The following is a 21,455-nucleotide window of genomic DNA, read 5'->3' on the forward strand; positions in this document are numbered from 1 at the left end:
TTACAAGCACTTATCTTTATTTCCAACATTTTGCTTAGCTCAGAATATATCACAGTGGTCCCTTTACAGATTATAGCAAAATCATTCCTTCCACATTCACAAGCCTCTTCAGTTGTAATCGTCGTAAATTAGACTTCTTGTTTGGTGAACTACAGACATTTTATTTTGTTAAAAGGTGACTTTGATCAATACAGTAGATTTTTGCTTTCTTGCTTAGTGTTTAAAGTGAAAAAACACTAAAATTCCATGTGCAGTACACTTATATAATACTGAAGGTGTGTAGATTGAAAAAAAATCACAAAATATACGAACAAAAGTAATAAATACCTGTACCACATTACAGTACATGTACTGTACTGTATTTTAAAATACTGTATATAAAATTCTATGACCGATTATTTTTTAAATAAGGTCAACACCTACGTTTAAGACAGATAAATCATAAACCACTAAATTACAGAACTGAGTTCACTTCAAAATATTTGTGTAAGAGTATTTTTAAACATTTGTAATTGAATAAACAATGAAGACGATGCAAGAAGAAAAATTATGGTAATGGGGCTCCCCCACAAATGAAATAAACTGGTTCAAACCATTACTTAACTATTTCCTTGATGAAGCGAGTTGATTTGCATCATTTTCTGACTTTACATTTGATTTTCAAGTAAATTGTATAAATACAAAGCAAGCAGGATAAATCGGTTAAATAATGCAAGTACATTTAGACCTCGGGTTACAACGGAGATCCGTTACTACGACGTTTAACGAGTAATGATGTAAATTGAAACACGGCTGAATACAGCACGGTGTGTAAGCAGGGAAGTCTCTTGCCTATGATAATGCAGTAAAAAAGGGATTTTGACGAAGGAAAAATCTATTTCTGGGCGAGGAACCTGTGTCGCCCAGTGAAATGCTCCTTAAAGCACCATTTCAGAGGAACCTGTGTCACCCAGTGAAATGCTCCTTAAAGCACCATTTCAGAGGAACCTGTGTCACCCAGTGAAATGCTCCTTAAAGCACCATTTCAGAGGAACCTGTGTCACCCAGTGAAATGCTCCTTAAAGCACCATTTCAGAGGAACCTGTGTCACCCAGTGAAATGCTCCTTAAAGCACCATTTCAGAGGAACCTGTGTCACCCAGTGAAATGCTCCTTAAAGCACCATTTCAGAGGAACCTGTGTCACCCAGTGAAATGCTCCTTAAAGCACCATTTCAGAGGAACCTGTTTCACCCAGTGAAATGCTCCTTAAAGCACCATTTCAGAGGAACCTGTTTCACCCAGTGAAATGCTCCTTAAAGCACCATTTCAGAGGAACCTGTGTCACCCAGTGAAATGCTCCTTAAAGCACCATTTCAAATGTATAAATACTGCTAAATATACCAGAGAAAAAAGTTGCATGGAATGCCAGGAATATACCCAGCTCGCTCACCCCTAAAGGGTGTCGGTATTAAAACTGGGGCGAGTGATACCACTACCAGAGGTCCCTTTCCAATTAGACTTCTATTATTAATATTAAAAGCTCAGTAGTTGGAAAAGCAAGATGCCATAAGTCCAATGGCTCCAAAAGGGAAAAATAGTCCAGTGAGTAAAGGAAACAAGGAAATGAAAACTTAGGACTAAAAAGAAATAAGGGATGACATATATAGAATGATAAAATACAGCTGTAACAAAAAAATTAACAATTCTTTTATGGGAACTGTATTGTATCTGAAATGCTGTAAGTCAAAACCTTTGCAACCCAAGGACTTACTCTAGTATGAATATTACATTTAGATTTGCTCAATCAGTAAATAAAGAAATGAAATATCTTAACCCTTTTACCGCCACGCTATTCGGAACTTTCCAACCCTTAACCCCCAGGTGTTTTTTTTTTTTTTTTTTTTTCAAGCACATTTTGCAATATATATTTTTCAAATTGCTCTAACAGTCTTAATTTTCGTCATAGAGAGGTAAAATTGGTCTCATTCTTTTGGAAAATGCCTGAAGTTTCTCATAAAGTTATCAAAAATATGCAAAAAATTAAAAAAAAATGTAAATAGCAGTTTTTTGCAATTTTGGGGGTAAAGGGATGAGTTTTGTGAAATGTACCAGTACGTCCATTGGAGGTAAAAGGGTTAAAACTTTTGTATGGTTCAAATATTTTGTGTTTTAACCAATTGTACAGAAAAATAAACACTATTAACCAAACAAATAATGAGGGCAATATTATGGAGGATTAAATTTCTATCAACATTAAATGCAAAACAAATATCAGTTACCTTTATTTAATTCCAACAATGAAGCTTAGCTGTATATATTTTCCAACAGATTTCATATAAGAAATATCTAATTAAACTGGAATGCTGACATATCACCACAGTTTCCACTATGTCAAAAACTGAATAAAGGAGCAAGTATCCTTAAAGCTTTGATGCTGCCGACTCGTCTAATATCCATATGAGTTCTCCATTGACGGGCTTGACCATTCCAGTGGGTAAGTCTTCCCCGTCACCGAGGATACGCTGAAAAGAGTTTTTGTCGGATTAGCTGAACATTAAAGGGATTTTGATGAAGGAAAAATTTATTTCTGGGGAGAGACCTGTGACGCCCGGTGAAAAGAGTCCTTCTTTACACTTTTCTGATATAAATCTTCCAAATATACCAGAGAAAGATAAAAGCATGGAATTCAGAGGTTACGGCCATCACAGGTCGACCCAGAAATTTTATTTCTCTCTCTAAGGTGCACTATATTATTATTATTATTATTATTATTATTATTATCATTATTACAGCATTATTATTATTATTATTATTACTAGCTAAGCTACAACGCTAATTTTAAAAGTATGATGCTATAAGCCCAAGGGCTGCAACATGGAAAAAATAGCCCAGTGAGGAAAGAAAATAAGTTACAGTATATAAGATATAATGAACAGTTAAAATAAAATATTTCAAGAAGAGTACAGTGAACCCTCGCTACTTCGCGGTTCGACCATCGCGGATTCACCACTTCGCGGATTTTTTTCTTAACCCATATATATATATACATATTGGTAATAACAAAATCAACATACTGTACTGAATAATCAATATAATCGATGCAAAAACTAACCTATACACAGATGTGTACAGTAAATGCGTTTTGTTTCTTCATTATGATCAGAGAAACGTAAACAAAATATTGGTTGCCATTTTTTATCGTGCTTTTTGGCGTGTTTAGGAAACGCATGATATAAAATCGCATTTAATATTTGTGCCTGTTTTAGTCTAGGGTACTGTAGTACATGCATTAAGTGTTCTGTACATTAAAGGGTAGTTTGTTAACAGTACTACGTACAAGGGAAGGTTTTAAAAGTCTGAATATACATGTTAAATAAATAGGTAAATATGGTGTCACTACTTCGCGGATTTTCACCTATCGCAGCCGGGTCTGGAACCTATCTACCGCGATAAACGAGGGTTCACTGTACCATCATAACAGATCTTTCATATATGAACTATAAAAAGAGACTTATGTCAGCCTGTTCAATATAAAAACTTTGAACTTGTAAGTTCTACCGAATCAACTACCCGATTAGGAAGATCATTCCACAACTCGGTCACAGCTGGAATAAAACTCCTAGAATACTGTGTAGAATCGAGCCTCAAGATGGAGAAGGAATGACTGAAATATTGGCAAATTTTCCTTCACTTCCTACAACAGTGGCATAAAAAGGTAATGAAATTATCTGAAACAGAATTATGGATCTTATAAGATGATCCCTTAAGGGGGTAGTGTCATCAGCGCACCTCACTCGATACAATGTTGGCATTGCTTAAGGTTATGTTTTTCATCCCTTCACAAACTAACTGCTACCTTTTAGTTACCTCCGTTCCTGCTTTCTTTTTTCCATTTGGCTGTCCAACCTCTTAAACATTTACTTTATAATGCACCTGCTAGGTTGTACGCAAGCTGCATCTCATAATCAAATAGTTTCCCCTAACCCCTTTAGGCTATGTGGCCCTAATTCAAGTACACAATGCTATATAAATGTGAAATCTAACAATTGTAGATTCTTATGAAGGAATTCTTTGTGCATTAAACTTGCCTTGCAATGATTCCTACTTTATCTGGAACTAGTTGCGTATCCAGCGTTACCTTATAATCTGATATGCAAGGTAATTTTCCATTCCCTGCCAGAATTTATGAATTCAAATCATGGATATCTTCCAAATATTATTATTATTATTATTATTATTATTATTATTATTATTACTAGCCAAACTACAACCCTAGTTGGAAAAGCAAGATGCTATAACCCAAGGGCTCCAACAGGGAAAAAATAGCCCGGTGAGGAAGGGAAATAAGGAAATAAATAAACAATATGAGAAAAAAATAACAATAAAATATTCTAAAAACAGTAACATCAAACCAGGTATGTCTTATATAAATTATAAAAAGACTTATGTCAGCCTGTTCAACATAAAAACATTTGCTGCAAGTTTGAACTTTTGAAGTTCTGCTGATTCAACAACCCGTTTAGGGAAGATCATTCCACAACTTGGTCACAGCAGGAATAAAATTTCTAGAGTACTGTGTAGTATTGAGCCTCAATATTAACTCACCTTGACCATGTCTGCTTTCCCTTGCCCGGCCATAGCAAAGACGCAGCATCGAGCCCTATTGATGACTGGAAAAGTCATGGTTACTCTGCAAGGGGGTGGCTTTGGTGAATCACTAATGGCTGCAATCCATACACTGTTTTCTTGAAGCAGCTTGTGACCTGAGTTTGAAGTAAGAAATACAAGGTTTATAATAATGACAAATTTTTGTAGTCTAACATAGTACAGTAATACCTCAGTATATGAGAATTGTTTCAGTTTGCAAGCAAATTTTTCTTTCCTATGCAAATTTTGTGGACAAATACTGACAAGATTAGCACTCTTACCCATACATTACCTATCCAGTGTTCACATGCTTTTTGCATCATTTTGTTTTTGTATTAGCTTGCAATCGCCACCCCCCTTACTCAGAGCCTAATTCTTTCACATTCTCAGTCGCATTAATAGAAGATTTATTGCTCATGTGAGGCTAGAATTATTTTTTGTACAGTATGTGACCACATGATCTTTGTCGATTTGCGATTGCTATTGTTCATCCCAAAGACATTTTGCACTGCACTGTAAAGTTAACAGTATCATGACAGTGGCCCCCAGCATGATTGAAGAAGACAGTAAGGAAGAATAAAAAACGTGCAACCAATCTACAAAAACTTTACATTTGCACTGCAACATCTGCGATTGGTAAAGTTACAATTCTGAAGAGTTAAGAAGATGTTGTCTGCTTTTCTGGATTGATGAGAAGCAGTTAGAAGGTGTTACGGTTACTGAATACATTGGTATTTGAGCTGAAACAGGGGGAGTGTTACGAGAATGTGGAGATTTCAACTGAAGAGATGTTAAGAATGAGTGAAACCCTGCAATATTTGATAAAAGATATGATTTCGTCAGGGCGAGTACTACAGTAAAATACAATACTGTACCTGTACCAACAATATGATGTCGAATGAACATTAGATTTTAACTCTTTTACCCCCAGGCTATTTGGAACTTTCCAACCCTTAACTCCTGGGGATTTTTTTTTTTCTCAAGCACATTTTACAATATATATTTTTAAATTGCTCTAACAGCCTTAATTTTCGTCATAGAGAGGTCAGGTTGGTCTCATTCTTTTAGAAAATGCCTGAAGTTTCTTATAAAGTTATCAAAAATATGCAAAAAAAAATGTAAATAGTAGTTTTTTGCAAGGACGTACCAGTACGTCCATGGGGGTAAAGGGATGAGTTTTGTGAAACGTACCAGTACGTCCACTGGGGGTAAAAGGGTTAAAGAAAATAACAGCAGTCAAGTCTAGATAGGTTCATTGTGAAAACTGAACGAAAGGGCATATAAAAAGACAACCAAGTGTCCAGAAAGCGTAAATAAAGTAATGCAGTGTTGTATTTTGCATTACAAACTAAGAGGAAAAAAAAGGGGTTTGGACAGGTGATGAAAAGAAATGAGGAACAGTTGATCTGAAAAGTAGTAGAAATGGAAGAAACAAGGTGAAGACATGTAAGAAGATCCCAGAAATTATGAAAGTCACAAATTAAGTGCACAAACAATGACCATTGCCAGATAGGAATTTAGGTGAAAAGTTCTAATAATAGAAGAATGGAGAGAACAGATTCCATGTTTAACCCATAAAGGAAAAATTCCAGTTAATTATGGTGATATATCCAGAACGCACAAAACTGTAGTGTAGTAAGAAGTGTCCTCTTCTCATTATACTGTAAGGAATTTAATCTTTCAGGAAAGGGAATACTGTACAGCATTCCTTTTATTTCCAAAGTCGTATAACAATGTTTGTCATCCATTTGCTGGCTGCGTCAGCTCTTGATTTGAAACAGGGTTGACGTATTGTCTTCAAACTTATAAGCACATTCAACTCCTTTTTGAGCAAATCATTTCCTTAACCTGGTTTAAACTTATAACGCAGGAATATACCGGTTGTATTTTACTAGTAAACTAATGAAGTTAACACGAATACATTCTTGGTTAAAAGATTTATTATGCTGAGTATATTATTATTATAATTATTATTATTACTAGCTAATCTACAACCCTAGTTAGAAAAGCAGGATGCTATAAGTCCAAGGGCTCCAACAGGAAGAAATAGCCTATTGAGGAAAGGAAATAAATAACCTACAAGAGAATGAACAATTAATATAAAATATTTTAACAATAACATTGAAATAGATTTTTCATATATAAACTATAAAAGCTTAAAAAAACAAGAGGAAGAGAAATAAGATACAATTGTGTGCCTGAGTGTACCCTCAAGCAAGAGAACTCTACCCCAAGACAGTGAAAGACCATGGTACAAAGGCTATGGCTCAACCAAAGACTAGAGAACATTGGTTGCATCTTGGAGTGTCCTTCTCCTAAACACTCATATATAAATAATACATAGACCCAGTATCACAAATATACATTATGCTAAGTTTGCATTAAGTAAAAACCACTATGAGTAGTTTCACATAAAGGTTAACCCTTTAACCCCCAGGCTATATGGAAATTTCCAACCCTTAAACCCCAAGGGGTTATTTTTTTCCCAGCACATTTTGCAGTATATTTTTTTTTAAATTGCTCTAACAGCTTCAATTTTTGTCATAGAGAGGTCAGGTTGGTCTCATTCTCTTGGAAAATGCCTGAATTTTCTCAAAAAATTATCAAAAATATGAAAAAAAAAAATTTTATACCATTTTTTTGCAAGGACGTACCGGTATGTCCATGGGGGTAAAGGGATGGCTTTTGTGAAACGTACCAGTACGTCCTTTGGGGGTAAAAGGGTTAAAAGCTTGAGGTATCATACTTTCACTTACCCGGGAACAAAGAAGCAGTATGTCCATCGGGACCCATTCCAAGTAACAGGAGATCAAACACGGGCCATTCGCTATCAGGGAAACTACTGCGCACTTTAGTTTCATAATCTTTGGCGGCTTCATCCACTAAAAGAAGAGAAAATTTTAAAACTTTAATGTAGCTTGCATATAACTTGCCTTTATCCTAAACTTTAGATTTCAAAGCTATAAAACAGACCAGAAATTACTGATATATGTCATCATTGCTCTTCAAGCACTTGGTTGTAGATGACTTCTCCCCTTAATTATTTTCAAAAATAAAGATAATTTTACATATTCAGGAATTTTACTTTGCTATTAAATCTGAATCAAGCCTTGCAGGTTTGATTTCTCTCATAGGACTGATGAAATTTCAGAAAAATATATATTGATAAGTTATCTAATAGTACATACATACATACATATACCAAGGCACTTCCACCAATTTTGGGGGGTAGCCGACATCAACAAATGAAACAAAAAGGGGACCTCTACTCTCTACGTTCCTCCAGCCTAACAAGGGACTCAACCGAGTTCAGATGGTAGTGCTAGGGTGCCACAGCCCACCCTCCCACATTATCCACTACAGATGAAGCTTCATAATGTTGAATCCCCTACTGCTGCTACCTCCGCGGTCATCTAAGGCATCGGAGGCAGCAGCAGGACCTACCGGAACTGCGTCACAATCTTCACTCCATCCATCCACCCAAACCTTGGCCTTCCTCTTGTACTTCTCCCATCAACTCTTGCATTCATCACCTTCTTTAGCAGACAGCCATTTTCCATTCTCTCAACATGGCCAAACCACCTTAACACATTCATATCCACTCTGGCTGCTAACTCATTTCTTACACCCGTTCTCACTCTCACCACTTCGTTCCTAACCTTATCTACTCGAGATACACCAGCCATACTCCTTAGACACTTCATCTCAAACACATTCAATTTCTGTCTCTCCGTCACTTTCATCCCCCACAACTCCGATAGTAAGTTTTAAAAAATTCTACATTTTTACTTTGTTTAGTACTCTCTTTTCATTAAAATGGGATTCAAATCATGACCAATAATAAATAATGTAGTACATTTTACTCTAATGCTAAATTCGATTACATAACAACCAAGCCACATTGAAAAATATACAAAGAAATATCTCTTATTCTCATTTTCTTACCTTCTAAATCTGGATTGATGACAACAAACTGTTCTTCAGTCAAGGGTGTTTTGCCGACGAGTCCTTCTTTGTAAATCTTGAAAGTCGAATCTCCATCTGAGAAAGGGACTAGTCGCTCGTCACAGAAGAACAGGGACCACTTGTCCCATTCAGTACTTAGAGATGGTAAACCATTACAGAGGAACTTTGCCATAGACCCTCCTGTAAAATTAGATAAAGATAAACTAATTTAAAATATTAGGCAATATATTTGTGTACATACCATTATAATGTAAGTGTATTTCGCATGTACAGTTTATTAATCCTTTTACCCCCAACGCTATTTGGAACTTTCCAACCCTTAACCTCCAGGCTTTTTTTTTTTCAAACACATTTTGCAATATATTTTTTTTTAAATTGCTCTAACAGCCTCAATTTTCGTCATAGAGAGGTCAGGTTGGTCTCATTATTTTGGAAAAGGTTTGAAGTTTCTCATAAAGTTACCAAAAATATCCAAAAAAATTTAAAAAATGTTATTTTCATTAGTAAAATAAATTTTTGAATATACTTACCCGATGATCATGTAGCTGTCAACTCTGTTGCCCGACAGAAATCTACGGTCGGGATACGCCAGCGATCGCTATACAGGTGGGGGTGTACACAACAGCGCCATCTGTGGTCAGGTACTCCAGTACTTCTTGTCAACACCACCTCAATTTTTTCCTCGGTCCACTGGTTCTCTATGGGGAGGAAGGGTGGGTCAATTAAATCATGATCATCGGGTAAGTATATTCAAAAATTTATTTTACTAATGAAAATAACATTTTTCAATATTAATCTTACCCGATGATCATGTAGCTGATTCACACCCAGGGTGGTGGGTGGAGACCAGCATACATGTTAACAAAGAAGCTAAGTATCCCGTATTTCATTTTATTAGTTATTCAAAAATAACATAAAATAAATAAGTACCTGGTAAGGAAGACGACTTGAACCATTACTCTGCCTTTATTAAGTACGTCTTCCTTACTGAGCGTAGCGGTCCTCTTAGGATGCTGAACGACTCTTAGGTGCTGAAGTATAAAGGGCTGCAACCCATACTAAAGGACCTCATCACAACCTTTAACCTCGGCGCTTCTCAAGAAAGAATTGACCACCCGCCAAATCAACAAGGATGTGGAAGGCTTCTTAGCCGACCGTACAACCCATAAAAAGTATTCAAGAGAAAGGTTAAAAAGGTTATGGGATTATGGGAATGTAGTGGCTGAGCCCCCGCCTACTACTGCATTCGTTGCTACGAATGGTCCCAGGGTGTAGCAGTTCTCGTAAAGAGACTGGACATCTTTGAGATAGAATGATGCGAACACTGACTTGCTTCTCCAATAGGTTGCATCCATAACACTCTGCAGAGAACGGTTCTGTTTGAAGGCCACTGAAGTAGCCACAGCTCTCACTTCATGTGTCCTTACCTTCAGCAAAGCAAGGTCTTCTTCCTTCAGATGAGAATGTGCTTCCCTAATCAGAAGCCTGCTTTAGTAAGAAACTGAGTTCTTAGACCTTGGAAGAGAAGGCTTCTTGATAGCACACCATAAGGCTTCTGATTGTCCTCGTAAAGGTTATGACCTTTTTAGATAGTACCTAAGAGCTCTAACTGGGCAAAGTACTCTCTCCAGTTCGTTCCCCACCAAGTTGGACAGGCTTGGGATCTCGAACGACTTAGGCCAAGGACGTGAAGGAAGCTCGTTTTAGCAAAAAACCGAGCTGCAAGGAACATGTAGCCGTTTCAGATGTGAAAACTATGTTCCTGCTGAAGGCGTGGATCTCACTTACTCTTTTAGCTGTTGCCAAGCACACGAGGAAAAGAGTTTTTAATGTGAGGTCCTTAAAAGAGGCTGATTGGAGAGGTTCAAATCTTGATGACATAAGGAACCTTAGGACCACGTCTAGATTCCAGCCTGGAGTGGACAACCGACGTTCCTTTGAGGTCTCAAAAGACCTAAGGAGGTCCTGTAGATCTTTGTTGGTGGAAAGATCCAAGCCTCTGTGGCGGAAAACCGCTGCCAACATACTTCTGTAACCCTTGATCGTAGGAGCTGAAAGGGATCTTACGTTCCTTAGATGTAACAGGAAGTCAGCAATCTGGGTTACAGTGGTACTGGTTGAGGAAACTGCATTGGCCTTGTACCAGCTTCGGAAGACTTCCCCTTTAGACTGATAGACTCTGAGAGTGGATGTCCTCCTTGCTCTGGCAATCGCTCTGGCTGCCTCCTTCGAAAAGCCCCTAGCTCTTGAGAGTCTTTCGATAGTCTGAAGGCAGTCAGACGAAGAGCGTGGAGGTTTGGGTGTACCTTCTTTACGTGAGGTTGACGTAGAAGGTCCACTCCTAGAGGAAGAGTCCTGGGAATGTCGACCAGCCATTGCAGTACCTCTATGAACCATTCTCTCGCGGGCCAGAGGGGAGCCAACCAACGTCAGCCGTGTCCCTTTGCGAGAGGCGAACTTCTGAAGTACCCTGTTGACAATCTTGAACGGCGGGAATGCATACAGGTCGAGATGGGACCAATCCAGCAGAAAAGCATCCACGTGAACTGCTGCTGGGTCTGGAATCGGAGAACAATACAACGGGAGCCTCTAGGTTATCGAGGTAGCGAACAGATCTATGGTTGGCTGACCCCACAGGGCCCAAAGTCTGCTGCAAACATTCTTGTGAAGGGTCCACTCTGTGGGGATGACCTGACCCTTCCGGCTGAGGCGATCTGCCATGACATTCATATCGCCCTGAATGAACCTCGTTACCAGCGTGAGCTTTCGATCTTTTGACCAGATGAGGAGGTCCCTTGCGATCTAGAACAACTTCCACGAATGAGTCCCTCCCTGCTTGGAGATGTAAGCCAAGGCTGTGGTGTTGTCAGAGTCCACCTCCACCACCTTGTTAAGCTGGAGGGACTTGAAGTTTATCAAGGCCAGATGAACCGCCAACAGCTCCTTGCAATTGATGTGAAGTGTCCTTTGCTCCTGATTCCATGTTCCCGAGCACTCCTGTCCGTCCAAAGTCGCACCCCAGCCCGTGTCTGATGCGTCCGAGAAGAGACGGCGGTCGGGTTTCTGAACAGCCAAAGGTAGACCTTCCTTGAGAAGAAAGCTGTTCTTTCACCACGTTAGAGTAGACCTCCTCTCTTCGGAAACAGGAACTGAGACCGTCTCTAGCGTCATGTCCTTTATCCAGTGAGCAGCTAGATGATACTGAAGGGGGGGGAGGTGGAGTCTCCCTAACTCGATGAACAGGGCCAGCGATGAAAGTGTCCCTGTTAGACTCATCCACTACCTGACTGAGCATCGGTTCCTTCTCAGCATGCTCTGGATGCATTCTAGGGCTTGGTAGATCCTTGGGGCCGACGGAAAAGCCCGAAAAGCTCGACTCTGAAGCTCCATACCCAGGTAGACAATGGTCTGGGATGGGACGAGCTGAGACTCCTCTAAATTGACCAGGAGGCCCAGTTCCTTGGTCAGATCCATAGTCCATCTGAGATTCTCCAGACAGCGACGACTTGTGGGAGCTCTTAAAAGCCAGTCGTCTGACGGAGCCAGACACAAGATCATGGTACTGCTGCACAGTCTGTGAACTGTCAACCATGGGGAAGCGAGGAAGTACAGCGACAACCCGAAACTGTCTAGACTGTCTGGGTAGTACAGACAACTCCTTATCGGGTTGCTGAGGTTGCCGCACTGCGTCACAACAAGTCACCTCTGCTGGTTGTTGAACGTCTTCCCAGTGACACACTGACTCCGTAAACAAAAAATCCTCTAACAAGGACTAAGCTTGGACTGCATGTCTTGCAACAAAGCTCAAGGTCTATGGGAGCAGGTGTGGCAACAGACGGGGTTAGCGCCTGAAGCGGAACCATTACCCTCCCTGGAAGCATTTTATGCTTAAATAAAAGTCCATAGGAGGCTAAGCAGCTTAAGGCTCCTCTCCAAATGACAGAGTCCTCAAGGGAATATCAGAAGGAGGGAGAATAGCACTTTCTCATCTACAGGAACCATATCCGAGAAAAGCTAAGTTCTCTCAGTGAGGGTTTCACTGGTGCAAAAGCAGCAGACCAGAAGGCAACGTTATGAAACTGCTTGACAGTCTTGTGAGTTGGCAACAACCAAAGATGTGTGACTGAGGAGCATGCGGTAAGGTATGCAGAGCATGCTGTAAGGTATGCAGAGCATGCTGTAAGGTATGCAGAGCATGCTGTATGCAGAGCATGCTGTATGCAGAGCATGCTGTAAGGAATGCAGAGCATGTTGTAAGGTATGCAGAGCATAGTATGCAGAGCATGCTGTAAGGTATGCAGCTTGTTGCATGGCATGCGGCTTATGCTGCATGGGATGAGGCTCATGCTGCATGGGATGAGGCTCATGCTGCATGGGATGAGGCTCATGCTGCATGGTATGAGGCTCATGCTGCATGGGATGAGGCTCATGCTGCAAGGGATGAGGCTCATGCCGCATGGGTTGAGGAGGATGCCGCATAGTATGAGGCTCCTGCCTCATGGGTTGAGGAGGTTGCCGCATAGCATGAGGCTCCTGCCTCATGGGTTGAGGAGGATGCCGCATAGCATGAGGCTCCTCATAGCATGAGGCTCCTGCCTCAAGGGTTGAGGAGGATGCCGCATAGCATGAGGCTCCTGCCTCATGGGTTGAGGAGGATGCCGCATAGCATGAGGCTCCTGCCTCATGGGTAGAGGAGGTTGCCGCATAGCATGAGGCTCCTGCCTCATGGGTTGAGGAGGATGCCGCATAGCATGAGGCTCCTCATAGCATGAGGCTCCTGCCTCATGGGTTGAGGAGGATGCCGCAAAGCATGAGGCTCCTGCCTCATGGGTTGAGGAGGATGCCGCATAGCATGAGGCTCCTGCCTCATGGGTAGAGGAGGTTGCCGCATAGCATGAGGCTCCTGCCTCATGGGTTGAGGAGGATGCCGCATAGCATGAGGCTCCTGCTTCATGGGTTGAGGAGGTTGCCTCATAGTGCTGGAACCCGGCAACTCCCGATGCGGCAACTCACGCATGAAAGCAGGAGGCGCAGCAAGAACATGCGTCTGGCAGGGTGGACTGCGCACCGGAGGTGGAGCTCTCACAGGTGGAGGGTGGGAGCAGGCAGCCGCAGTATCTGCTGAGCGCACAACCTCGGCGGGTTGTAGGTTAACAGGCTGCATTGTCAACCTTCCAGCATGATACTCCTGTATGAAGGAGCAAGCTGAGACTGTATAGTCTGCAGCATGGACCACTAGGGTCTATGAAAGACAACAACAAACGGAGCTACTGTCCGTTGAGACTGAGGGTCTAAAACAGCTGGTGCGGCAACAGACGGAGTTACTGCCTGTTGCGGTACCACCTTGCCTCTCTGGGAGGTGTGCAGTTGTCGTACTGCAGCAAGTCCGAACTGACCCAGTGGCAGTGGCTACACCTAGGCCGTTGGACTTGCGCGGAAGGGACCGACTTGCACTTAAAAGCTGCAAGATTTGGTCCATGGTTTCTGCGAGAAACCTCTTCCGCAGACGAGGAATAAATGGGCTCTCTCGTCTTTGTGTGGGTGGGGTGATCACGTCGGCTACGTGAGTGGGTACACCCGAAACCACGGAGGGAAACGTCTGTTCGTCGATCAAGGCCTGATGAACCCATAAGTCCTTCGACATTACTTCTCCCCTGGGCTTGGGAGCTTGTAAGAGGTCCCAGACTAGGCGAACAACTGGCACGAACAGACGAACCCTCGAACGCAACACTGTAACACTTTGCGCTTATCACTTCATCACTTTTGATTTTCTGTTTGCACTTATTTCACTGAACTCGAAACTTTAAGTGGTTTGTACCTGAAACACGCAATTCTATCCTTCATTAAAAGTTAGTAATTGCGAAAACAGTATTACAATGTAACAGAAAAACATAATGAAAGATAAAGAATTCAGTGGCTGGAAAAGAGACTAAACACTAGATCAAATAAACTACGTTTAAAATCTCTCACCGCATAAAGCCTGGGAACAAGAATAAAACTCTAGAAACGTTTACCTTCTTCCCCTAAAGAGACTAGGGAGAAGAGCAAAAACGATAACAACGTTACCCGCTTGAACGAAACGTTTATCCTCCTCTCTCTCCCTCCGTCTCTATCTCTCTCTCTCTCTCTCTTGACTTAGAACCTGAGAGATGAGCCCAATTATATCTATCGTTAAAACATATAATTGTTAAAGGAAAAAAACTGAAAGATTTCCCAAAAAGTTCCTTTATTAGAATTAAAACCATTTAAGCTAAGAAAGAATGAACAAAACGCTAGAATCGGTTTACTCTTACTGCAACGTGAAACCGTGAATACTCTCTCTCTATCGTAACGATAGAGCGCAAGTTGAACGTTCTGAACATCAACAACTGCGGAGACAAAACAAAACGTTAGTTCAACTTTGAAAACAATACGAGACTATCAAAGAAATTCTTTCAAAAACATTAAAATTAAAATAGCAAAAACGATATGACGGGCTCAATGTAAATTAACTTCGGTTCCAAGAAAAGACCGCCTACTATTAGGAAAGGTCGCATATAAACAAACATAAAAATTAATTTTAATAAGTTTATAATAAAAGGAAGTTAATCGAAGAGGCCTATAAAAGGCGGAGAGATATAAAATAAATCTATAACTTTGTTAAGCAAAATTAAGAAAGAGAGTCTATACTCTCTTCGACACCAACACTTCCGTCTAAGGGAAGGGTTGGCCATTTAAAAGTGAAAGAGAGTTCATACTCTCTTCGTCACCAAAATTAAATCAAATTAATTCCAAAAACTTGCTAAGCTAATGTTAAAGCTTCCTGAATAGCGAAGGCTAAACTCTAGAGCAAATACATCACCAAATCGTGAACAATAACTCCAGAATCAACAGCGTATCCAAGTAGGTCTAGCCGGTGGCACGACAGAGGAAAAATTGAGGTGGTGTTGACAAGAAGTACTGGAGTACCTGACCACAGATGGCGCTGTTGTGTACACCCCCACCTGTATAGCGATCGCTGGCGTATCCCGACCGTAGATTTCTGTCGGGCAACAGAGTTGACAGCTACATGATCATCGGGTAAGATTAATATTGAAAAAACAGTTTTTTGCAAGGACGTACCGGTACATCCATGGGGGTAAAGGGATGGCTTTTGTGAAACGTACCAGTACGTCCTTTGGGGGTAAAAGGGTTAATATCGGACTATAAGAAATTACCAAATCACAAAATATTGTGATATGATAATAGAATCTTCTACTGGGTTAGAGTTCTCTTGCTTGATGCTATACTCGTGCACACTGTTATCATTTTCTCTTCCTCTTTTTTTGTTAAAGTTTTTATAGTTTATATGGGAAATATTTATTTTAATGCTGTTACTATTCTTGAATTTTTTTTATTTTTCCTTGTCTCCTTCCCTCACTAGGCTATTTTCCGTCAGAGCCCCTGGGCTTATAGAATCCTGCTTTTCCAACTAGGGTTGTAGCTTAGCATGTAGTAACAATAATAATAATATTAATAATAATAATAGCATCACTAACTTCAATCCAGTGCTTTAAGAGATATTTCTCAGTCACATCAAAAACTTGGATCTTTTATTTTCAAGAAACTACTTTACAGGTGCAGTATGATGGTTTTTGTCATGATTTTAGCCAAGACCAAAGGTTCCATAATTTGTATGATTCTGCTACACTACTACCCCTAGCAGTACCAGCCGAACTCGGCCGAGTCCCTTGTCAGGCTGGGAGGAACGTAGAGAGGAAAGGTCCCCTTTTCTTTATCATTTGTTTGATGTCGGCTACCCCTCAAAATTGGGGGAAGTTTCTTGATATATGTATGTACTACACTACTCATTAAGTGTATTATTCTCATAATTAGATTAAATGAATTCATTTGTTTTATTTCCATACAAAAGTCTCTGGTAACATGGCACCCGCTTAGTAAAACTTTTACTTTAGACTTGCACCAAATATAGGATTGTACGAATAGGTTAGGTCACCATCGTTTATGGTTTAATCTTTCAGTGCCCCACCCCCATATACCTATATTTTCTTGAGTTATTTTGGGATACAAATCATATTATGAAATATAGACTTGTATTTAATTCTTCTTCTTCTTCTATTAGCGTGCTTTTTTCTCATTCGTATGGGGTAACACGGTTGCCTTCTTTTTGAAGGACTTTGTTTTGGCTATTGGGGTAGACTGTAGTCCCGACCGGCTGCCCTGCCTGTCATCGCTTAGACCCCAGTAGCTTATGTTTGTGTTATACCAGCCACCATCGCCCTTCCTCCCAGCAGCGAGGAGCCATGGCATAGTTAGGTCAACAGTTCGAGCGTGTGAGGTTTCTTATGTTTTTAGGTGTTGGAATGGCTGTGTTTGTGTGTGTATTAGTATGTAACACCCATTTGCTTTTACGCAAACCTATCCGTCGATTACATACATAATCCTGAGGTGTCTACAAGGATAGTAAAGTGTCCGCCTTTCTGACTGGTCGGGTGAGGAGTTGAACCCGCACCACAGACTTCTACGAAGTCTGAGCTTGCTGCCAAAACTGACTCAGCCATCGAGGCTCCTAGACTTATATTTAATATCTAATCTTTATCTCTGTATCAGATTACTTTTTTAAAGAAATATTCTCATAATGGGACTGAGTTTAATTCAACTGTGAAATATCATATAATGCCATATATACAAGAATTTGTGTTTCATTGATAAAAATCCTGCAAATATACATTAATCAAAATTTGCTGAGGAAAATTAGAGGGATACGTTCTAACGTAATTTGCTTATCTAGAATACAGTACCTTGTATGTTAGTTCCCTACCTACGGTAATTTGCCAAGTTAACCATATACGAATATTAACCCTTTTACCCCCGGGGTATTTGGAAATTTCCCACCCTTAACCCCCAGGGGGTTATTTTTTTCCAAGCACATTTTGCAGTATATTTTATTTAAATTGCTCTAACAGCCTTAATTTTTGTCATAGAGAGGTCAGGTTGGTCTCATTCTCTTGGAAAATGCCTGAATATTCTCAAAAAATTATCAAAAAATATGAAAAACTAATTTTTATAGCATTTTTTTGCAAGGACGTACCGGTACGTCCATGGGGGTAAAGGGATGGCTTTTGTGAAACGTACCAGTACGTCCTTTGGGGGTAAAAGGGTTAACATGTTGGGCTCTAACTCATCCTGTTGCTGGTCTAATATGCTACCATGCACAATGACAGCTGCTGCTTATTCAATGACTTCTCCCTCGGATCGTTTGTACATAAATAGGAACAATTTCCATTTGTATTTGGCATGTAAACAATGTACAAACAAGTTACAAGTGAGGGGTGTGCTCTACAACACTCACAGTGTCACACACAGGTGATGTTCGTAAGTCATGGTTCTCTAATTATGGGTCATTTTAATTTAGATAAAGTGTAGGAGTCCAATTGGGGCAATGAGTAAGGGCATGACAACCTAGGTTGGGTTAAGATCAAACTTGATATTTCTATTTCTTAACCCTTTAACCCCCAAAGGACGTACTGGTAAGTTTCACAAAAGCCATCCCTTTACCCCCATGGACGTACCAGTACGTCCCCCCATGGACGTACCAGTACGTCCTTGCAAAAAAATGCTATAAAAATTTGTTTTTCATATTTTTTGATAACTTTTTTTTGAGAAAATTCAGGCATTTTCCAAGAGAATGAGACCAACCTGACCTCTCTATGACAAAAATTAAGGCTGTTAGAGCAATTCAAAAAAAATATACTGCAAAATGTGCTGGGAAAAAAATAACCCCTTGGGGGTTAAGGGTTGGAAATTTCCAAATACCCCGGGGGTAAAAGGGTTAATAGTGCAAGTAATAGGATTAATAATTATCACATGATTTGATAAATTACATATTACATGAAGTGAGACTTTTTCAGTAGTTTTCCATACGATAATTACATCGTACAATTTCTTCAGCAGTTAGGATATTTTTACAACTATGGCCAACCTCCCATAAAAACAACGACTTATATTTTATAATCTGCCGTTAGTCTTATATATATAATGTCGTCACTTAATTTAACCTTGTCTTAAGAGTAAACAATATTCCTATACCAGGAGGAAAAATACCCTATTCTATATTATTTCTCTGCCTCGTGTTTTTTTTTTAATTTTAATAGTTTATATGTGAAAGGTTTATTTTAATGATGATACTGTCCTTAAATCATTTTATCTTAATTGGTCATTACTTCCCTAGAAGTTTATTTATTTCCTTATTTTATTTCCCCACTGGGATATTTTTCCCTGTTGGAGACCTTGGGCTTATAGCATCCTGCTTTTCCAACTATGGTTGTATCTTGGCTAGTAATAAAAATAATAATAACAAAAAGGGGTGAAGTACGATATCAGCCACCTGTAAGTATGATGACGGCTGACTAAGAATACAGCGGTGGGGGTGTATGTATGATAGCGGCCACCTGTATCTATTATTATGGCTAACTTAGGCTACGGCAGTGTAAAGGGGGTCGCAAGGGGGCGGTAGCCCCCCCCCCCCCTGTTAGCTAAGTAGGTAAGGATATGGTTAGTAGGTTAGGTTAGGGGGGAAAGTATAGGTTAGTTGATGTCCATTTTTAATCCACAGGGGAGGAACTGGCCCCTGATGTACAAAGGCTCCCAGCGGTGTAAAGGGGGGTCACAGGGGGCATCAGTCCCGTTAGGTAAGTAGGTTAGGTTAGGTGGGGGAGTTTAGTTTAGTCGGTATCCATATTTTATGCTCACCCGAGGAACTGGACGCTGATATACAAACAAAGGCTCTAATAATAAGAATTTTAATATTGTTGCTCTTCTTTAAATATTTTATTTTTCCTTGTTCCCTTTCTTCGCTGAGCTATTTTCCCTGTTGGAGCCCCTGGGCTTATAACATCCTGCTTATCCAACTAGGGTTGTAGCTTAGTAAGTAATAATAATAATACTGTAATAATAATAATAATAGTAATAACAATAATAATTAAAAATTAATAATAACAATAATGATAATAATAATGATATTATTAATCCTTTTACCCCCAAAGGACGTACTGGTACGTTTCACAAGTCATCCCTTTACGCCCATGGACGTACCGGTACGTCCTTGCAAAAAATGCTATAAAAATTTATTTTTCATATTTTTTTATATTTTTTTGAGAAAATTCAGGCATTTTCCAAGAGAATGAGACCAACCTGACCTCTCTATGACCAAAATTAAGGCTGTTAGAGCAATTTAAAAAAAAATATACTGCAAAATGTGCTGGGGAAAAAAATAACCCCTTGGGGGTTAAGGGTTGGAAATTTCCAAATACCCCGGGGGTAAAAGGGTTAATAAATAGTGATAATAATAATTAATTAATAATAATAACAATAATAATTACTTCTTACCAGATAATCCTATTGTAAAGGCACCCCTTGCTTCAATAGCCTCATTTGCAAGCTTTTCAACCAAGTAGCAAAGTTCTTTAGCAACTTCACCTTCGTCCTTCACGACTTTCCTCACCATCTTGGAGTGTGGAGGTAAAGGTGACATTGCAGGGGAAATTGCAGGAAATGTGCTCAACCGGAAAAAGGAAATGTTGCGGCCGTTGAACTTGCAACAGCTGTCAAGCAAGTATTACGGTTCCCGAATCCTAAGGAAATTTTATAGAGTGCTGTACAGTAGTAGTAAAAGAGATGTTTAGGGTTTGTAAATGCACCCCGTGGCTTGAATAATTATTTTTTATTTATTTATTTATTTATTATTAATTATTATTATCATTATTATTATTATTATTTCACGAATCTTTTGAAAATTCTATAGAATGCTGTACAGTAGTAGTAAAGGAGGTGTGTAGGGTTTTTAAATGCACTTCAAGGATTGAATTATTATTATTATTTATTATTATTAATGATATAATTATTATTACTATTATTACTATTTTTGTTACAGTATTACCATTATTATTATTATCATCATTATTATTATTATTATTATTATTATTATTCTAAGCTAAGCTACAACCAGTCTACAACCACTCTTGGAAAAGCAGGAGGCTATAATCCCAAGAGCTCCAAAATAAAAATAATAGACCAGTGAGGAAAGGAAATAAATAAACTACAAGAGAAGTAATGAACAATCAAATTAAAATATTTCAAGAACATTCATCATCGTCATCTCCTCCTACGCCTATTGACGCAAAGGGCCTCGGTTAGATTTCGCCAGTCTTCTTTGTCTTGAGCTTTTAATTCATTACTTCTCCAATCACCATCTACTTCGCGCTTTATAGTCCTAAGCCATGTAGGCCTGAGTCCTCCAATTTTTCTAGTGCCTTGTGGAGCCCAGTTAAACGTTTGGTGAACTAATCTCTCTTGGAGAGTGCGAAGAGCATGCCCAAACCATCTCCATCTACTCCTCATCATGATCTCATCCACATATGGTACTCGAGTAATCTCTCTTTTAGTTCCATTTCTAATCCTGTCCTGCCATTTAAGAACATTGGCAACATTAAATTGGATCTTTCACATATAAAATATAATCATTTAAAAAAAAGAGGAAAAGAAACAAGATAGAATAGTTTTAATACCCACATTCATTGTTATACATGAATGTATATTAAGTTACTTAATTTTGAGCATTGGTACACGTTACATTTCAGTAATACACTGATATCATTAATATTTATTCGAATGTCACCAAATTTTCTTAAATTATTTTTTTTTTTCATCAACCATACACTGTGTTGTTTTCGTTTTTATTGTTTAAATGTCATCTACTCACTACCACTAGTAAGAATTTAGTTTAAATTTTCAGTTGTAAAATTAGTGTCATTTATAAAGTAAAATTTTGCATCAGTGACCCATAGTTTTTTGCATTTCACTTTACTTTACTTTTCTGGTCCTA

The 21,455-nt window shown here is 39.3% G+C and overlaps 1 protein-coding gene and 1 long non-coding RNA gene across 2 annotated transcripts; both read right to left on the reverse strand.

The window, feature by feature from the left end:
• On the reverse strand, positions 1-2,023 carry LOC137653376 (uncharacterized). Its single transcript, XR_011046464.1, has 2 exons — positions 1,317-2,023; positions 1-893 (listed from the first exon to the last, which is right to left on the reverse strand). It is a non-coding gene; the product is annotated as an uncharacterized lncRNA (long non-coding RNA).
• A 223-nt stretch (positions 2,024-2,246) lies between these two features.
• Pgls (6-phosphogluconolactonase) lies at positions 2,247-20,212 on the reverse strand. The gene is made up of 5 exons (XM_068386737.1): positions 19,961-20,212; positions 8,573-8,773; positions 7,384-7,509; positions 4,586-4,743; positions 2,247-2,502 (listed from the first exon to the last, which is right to left on the reverse strand). Exons 1-5 carry the CDS (start codon positions 20,103-20,105, stop codon positions 2,401-2,403), a joined length of 732 nt encoding a protein of 243 aa, XP_068242838.1. The 5' UTR covers positions 20,106-20,212; the 3' UTR covers positions 2,247-2,400.
• Positions 20,213-21,455: the final 1,243 nt, after the last annotated feature.

Source organism: Palaemon carinicauda, chromosome 14, assembly GCF_036898095.1.
Source record: "Palaemon carinicauda isolate YSFRI2023 chromosome 14, ASM3689809v2, whole genome shotgun sequence".
In the NCBI taxonomy this organism is placed as follows: domain Eukaryota; kingdom Metazoa; phylum Arthropoda; class Malacostraca; order Decapoda; family Palaemonidae; genus Palaemon; species Palaemon carinicauda.

Coding starts and splice junctions, on each gene's coding strand:
- Pgls (XM_068386737.1), bottom strand. CDS start 20,105: ATGTCACCTTTACCTCCACACTCCAAGATGGTGAGGAAAGTCGTGAAG. Junction 7,510..8,572: donor CATCAATCCAGATTTAGAAG/GTAAGAAAATGA, acceptor CTCTTCTTTTAG/TGGATGAAGCCGCCAAAGAT. Junction 2,503..4,585: donor GGAAAGCAGACATGGTCAAG/GTGAGTTAATAT, acceptor AACTCTTTTCAG/CGTATCCTCGGTGACGGGGA.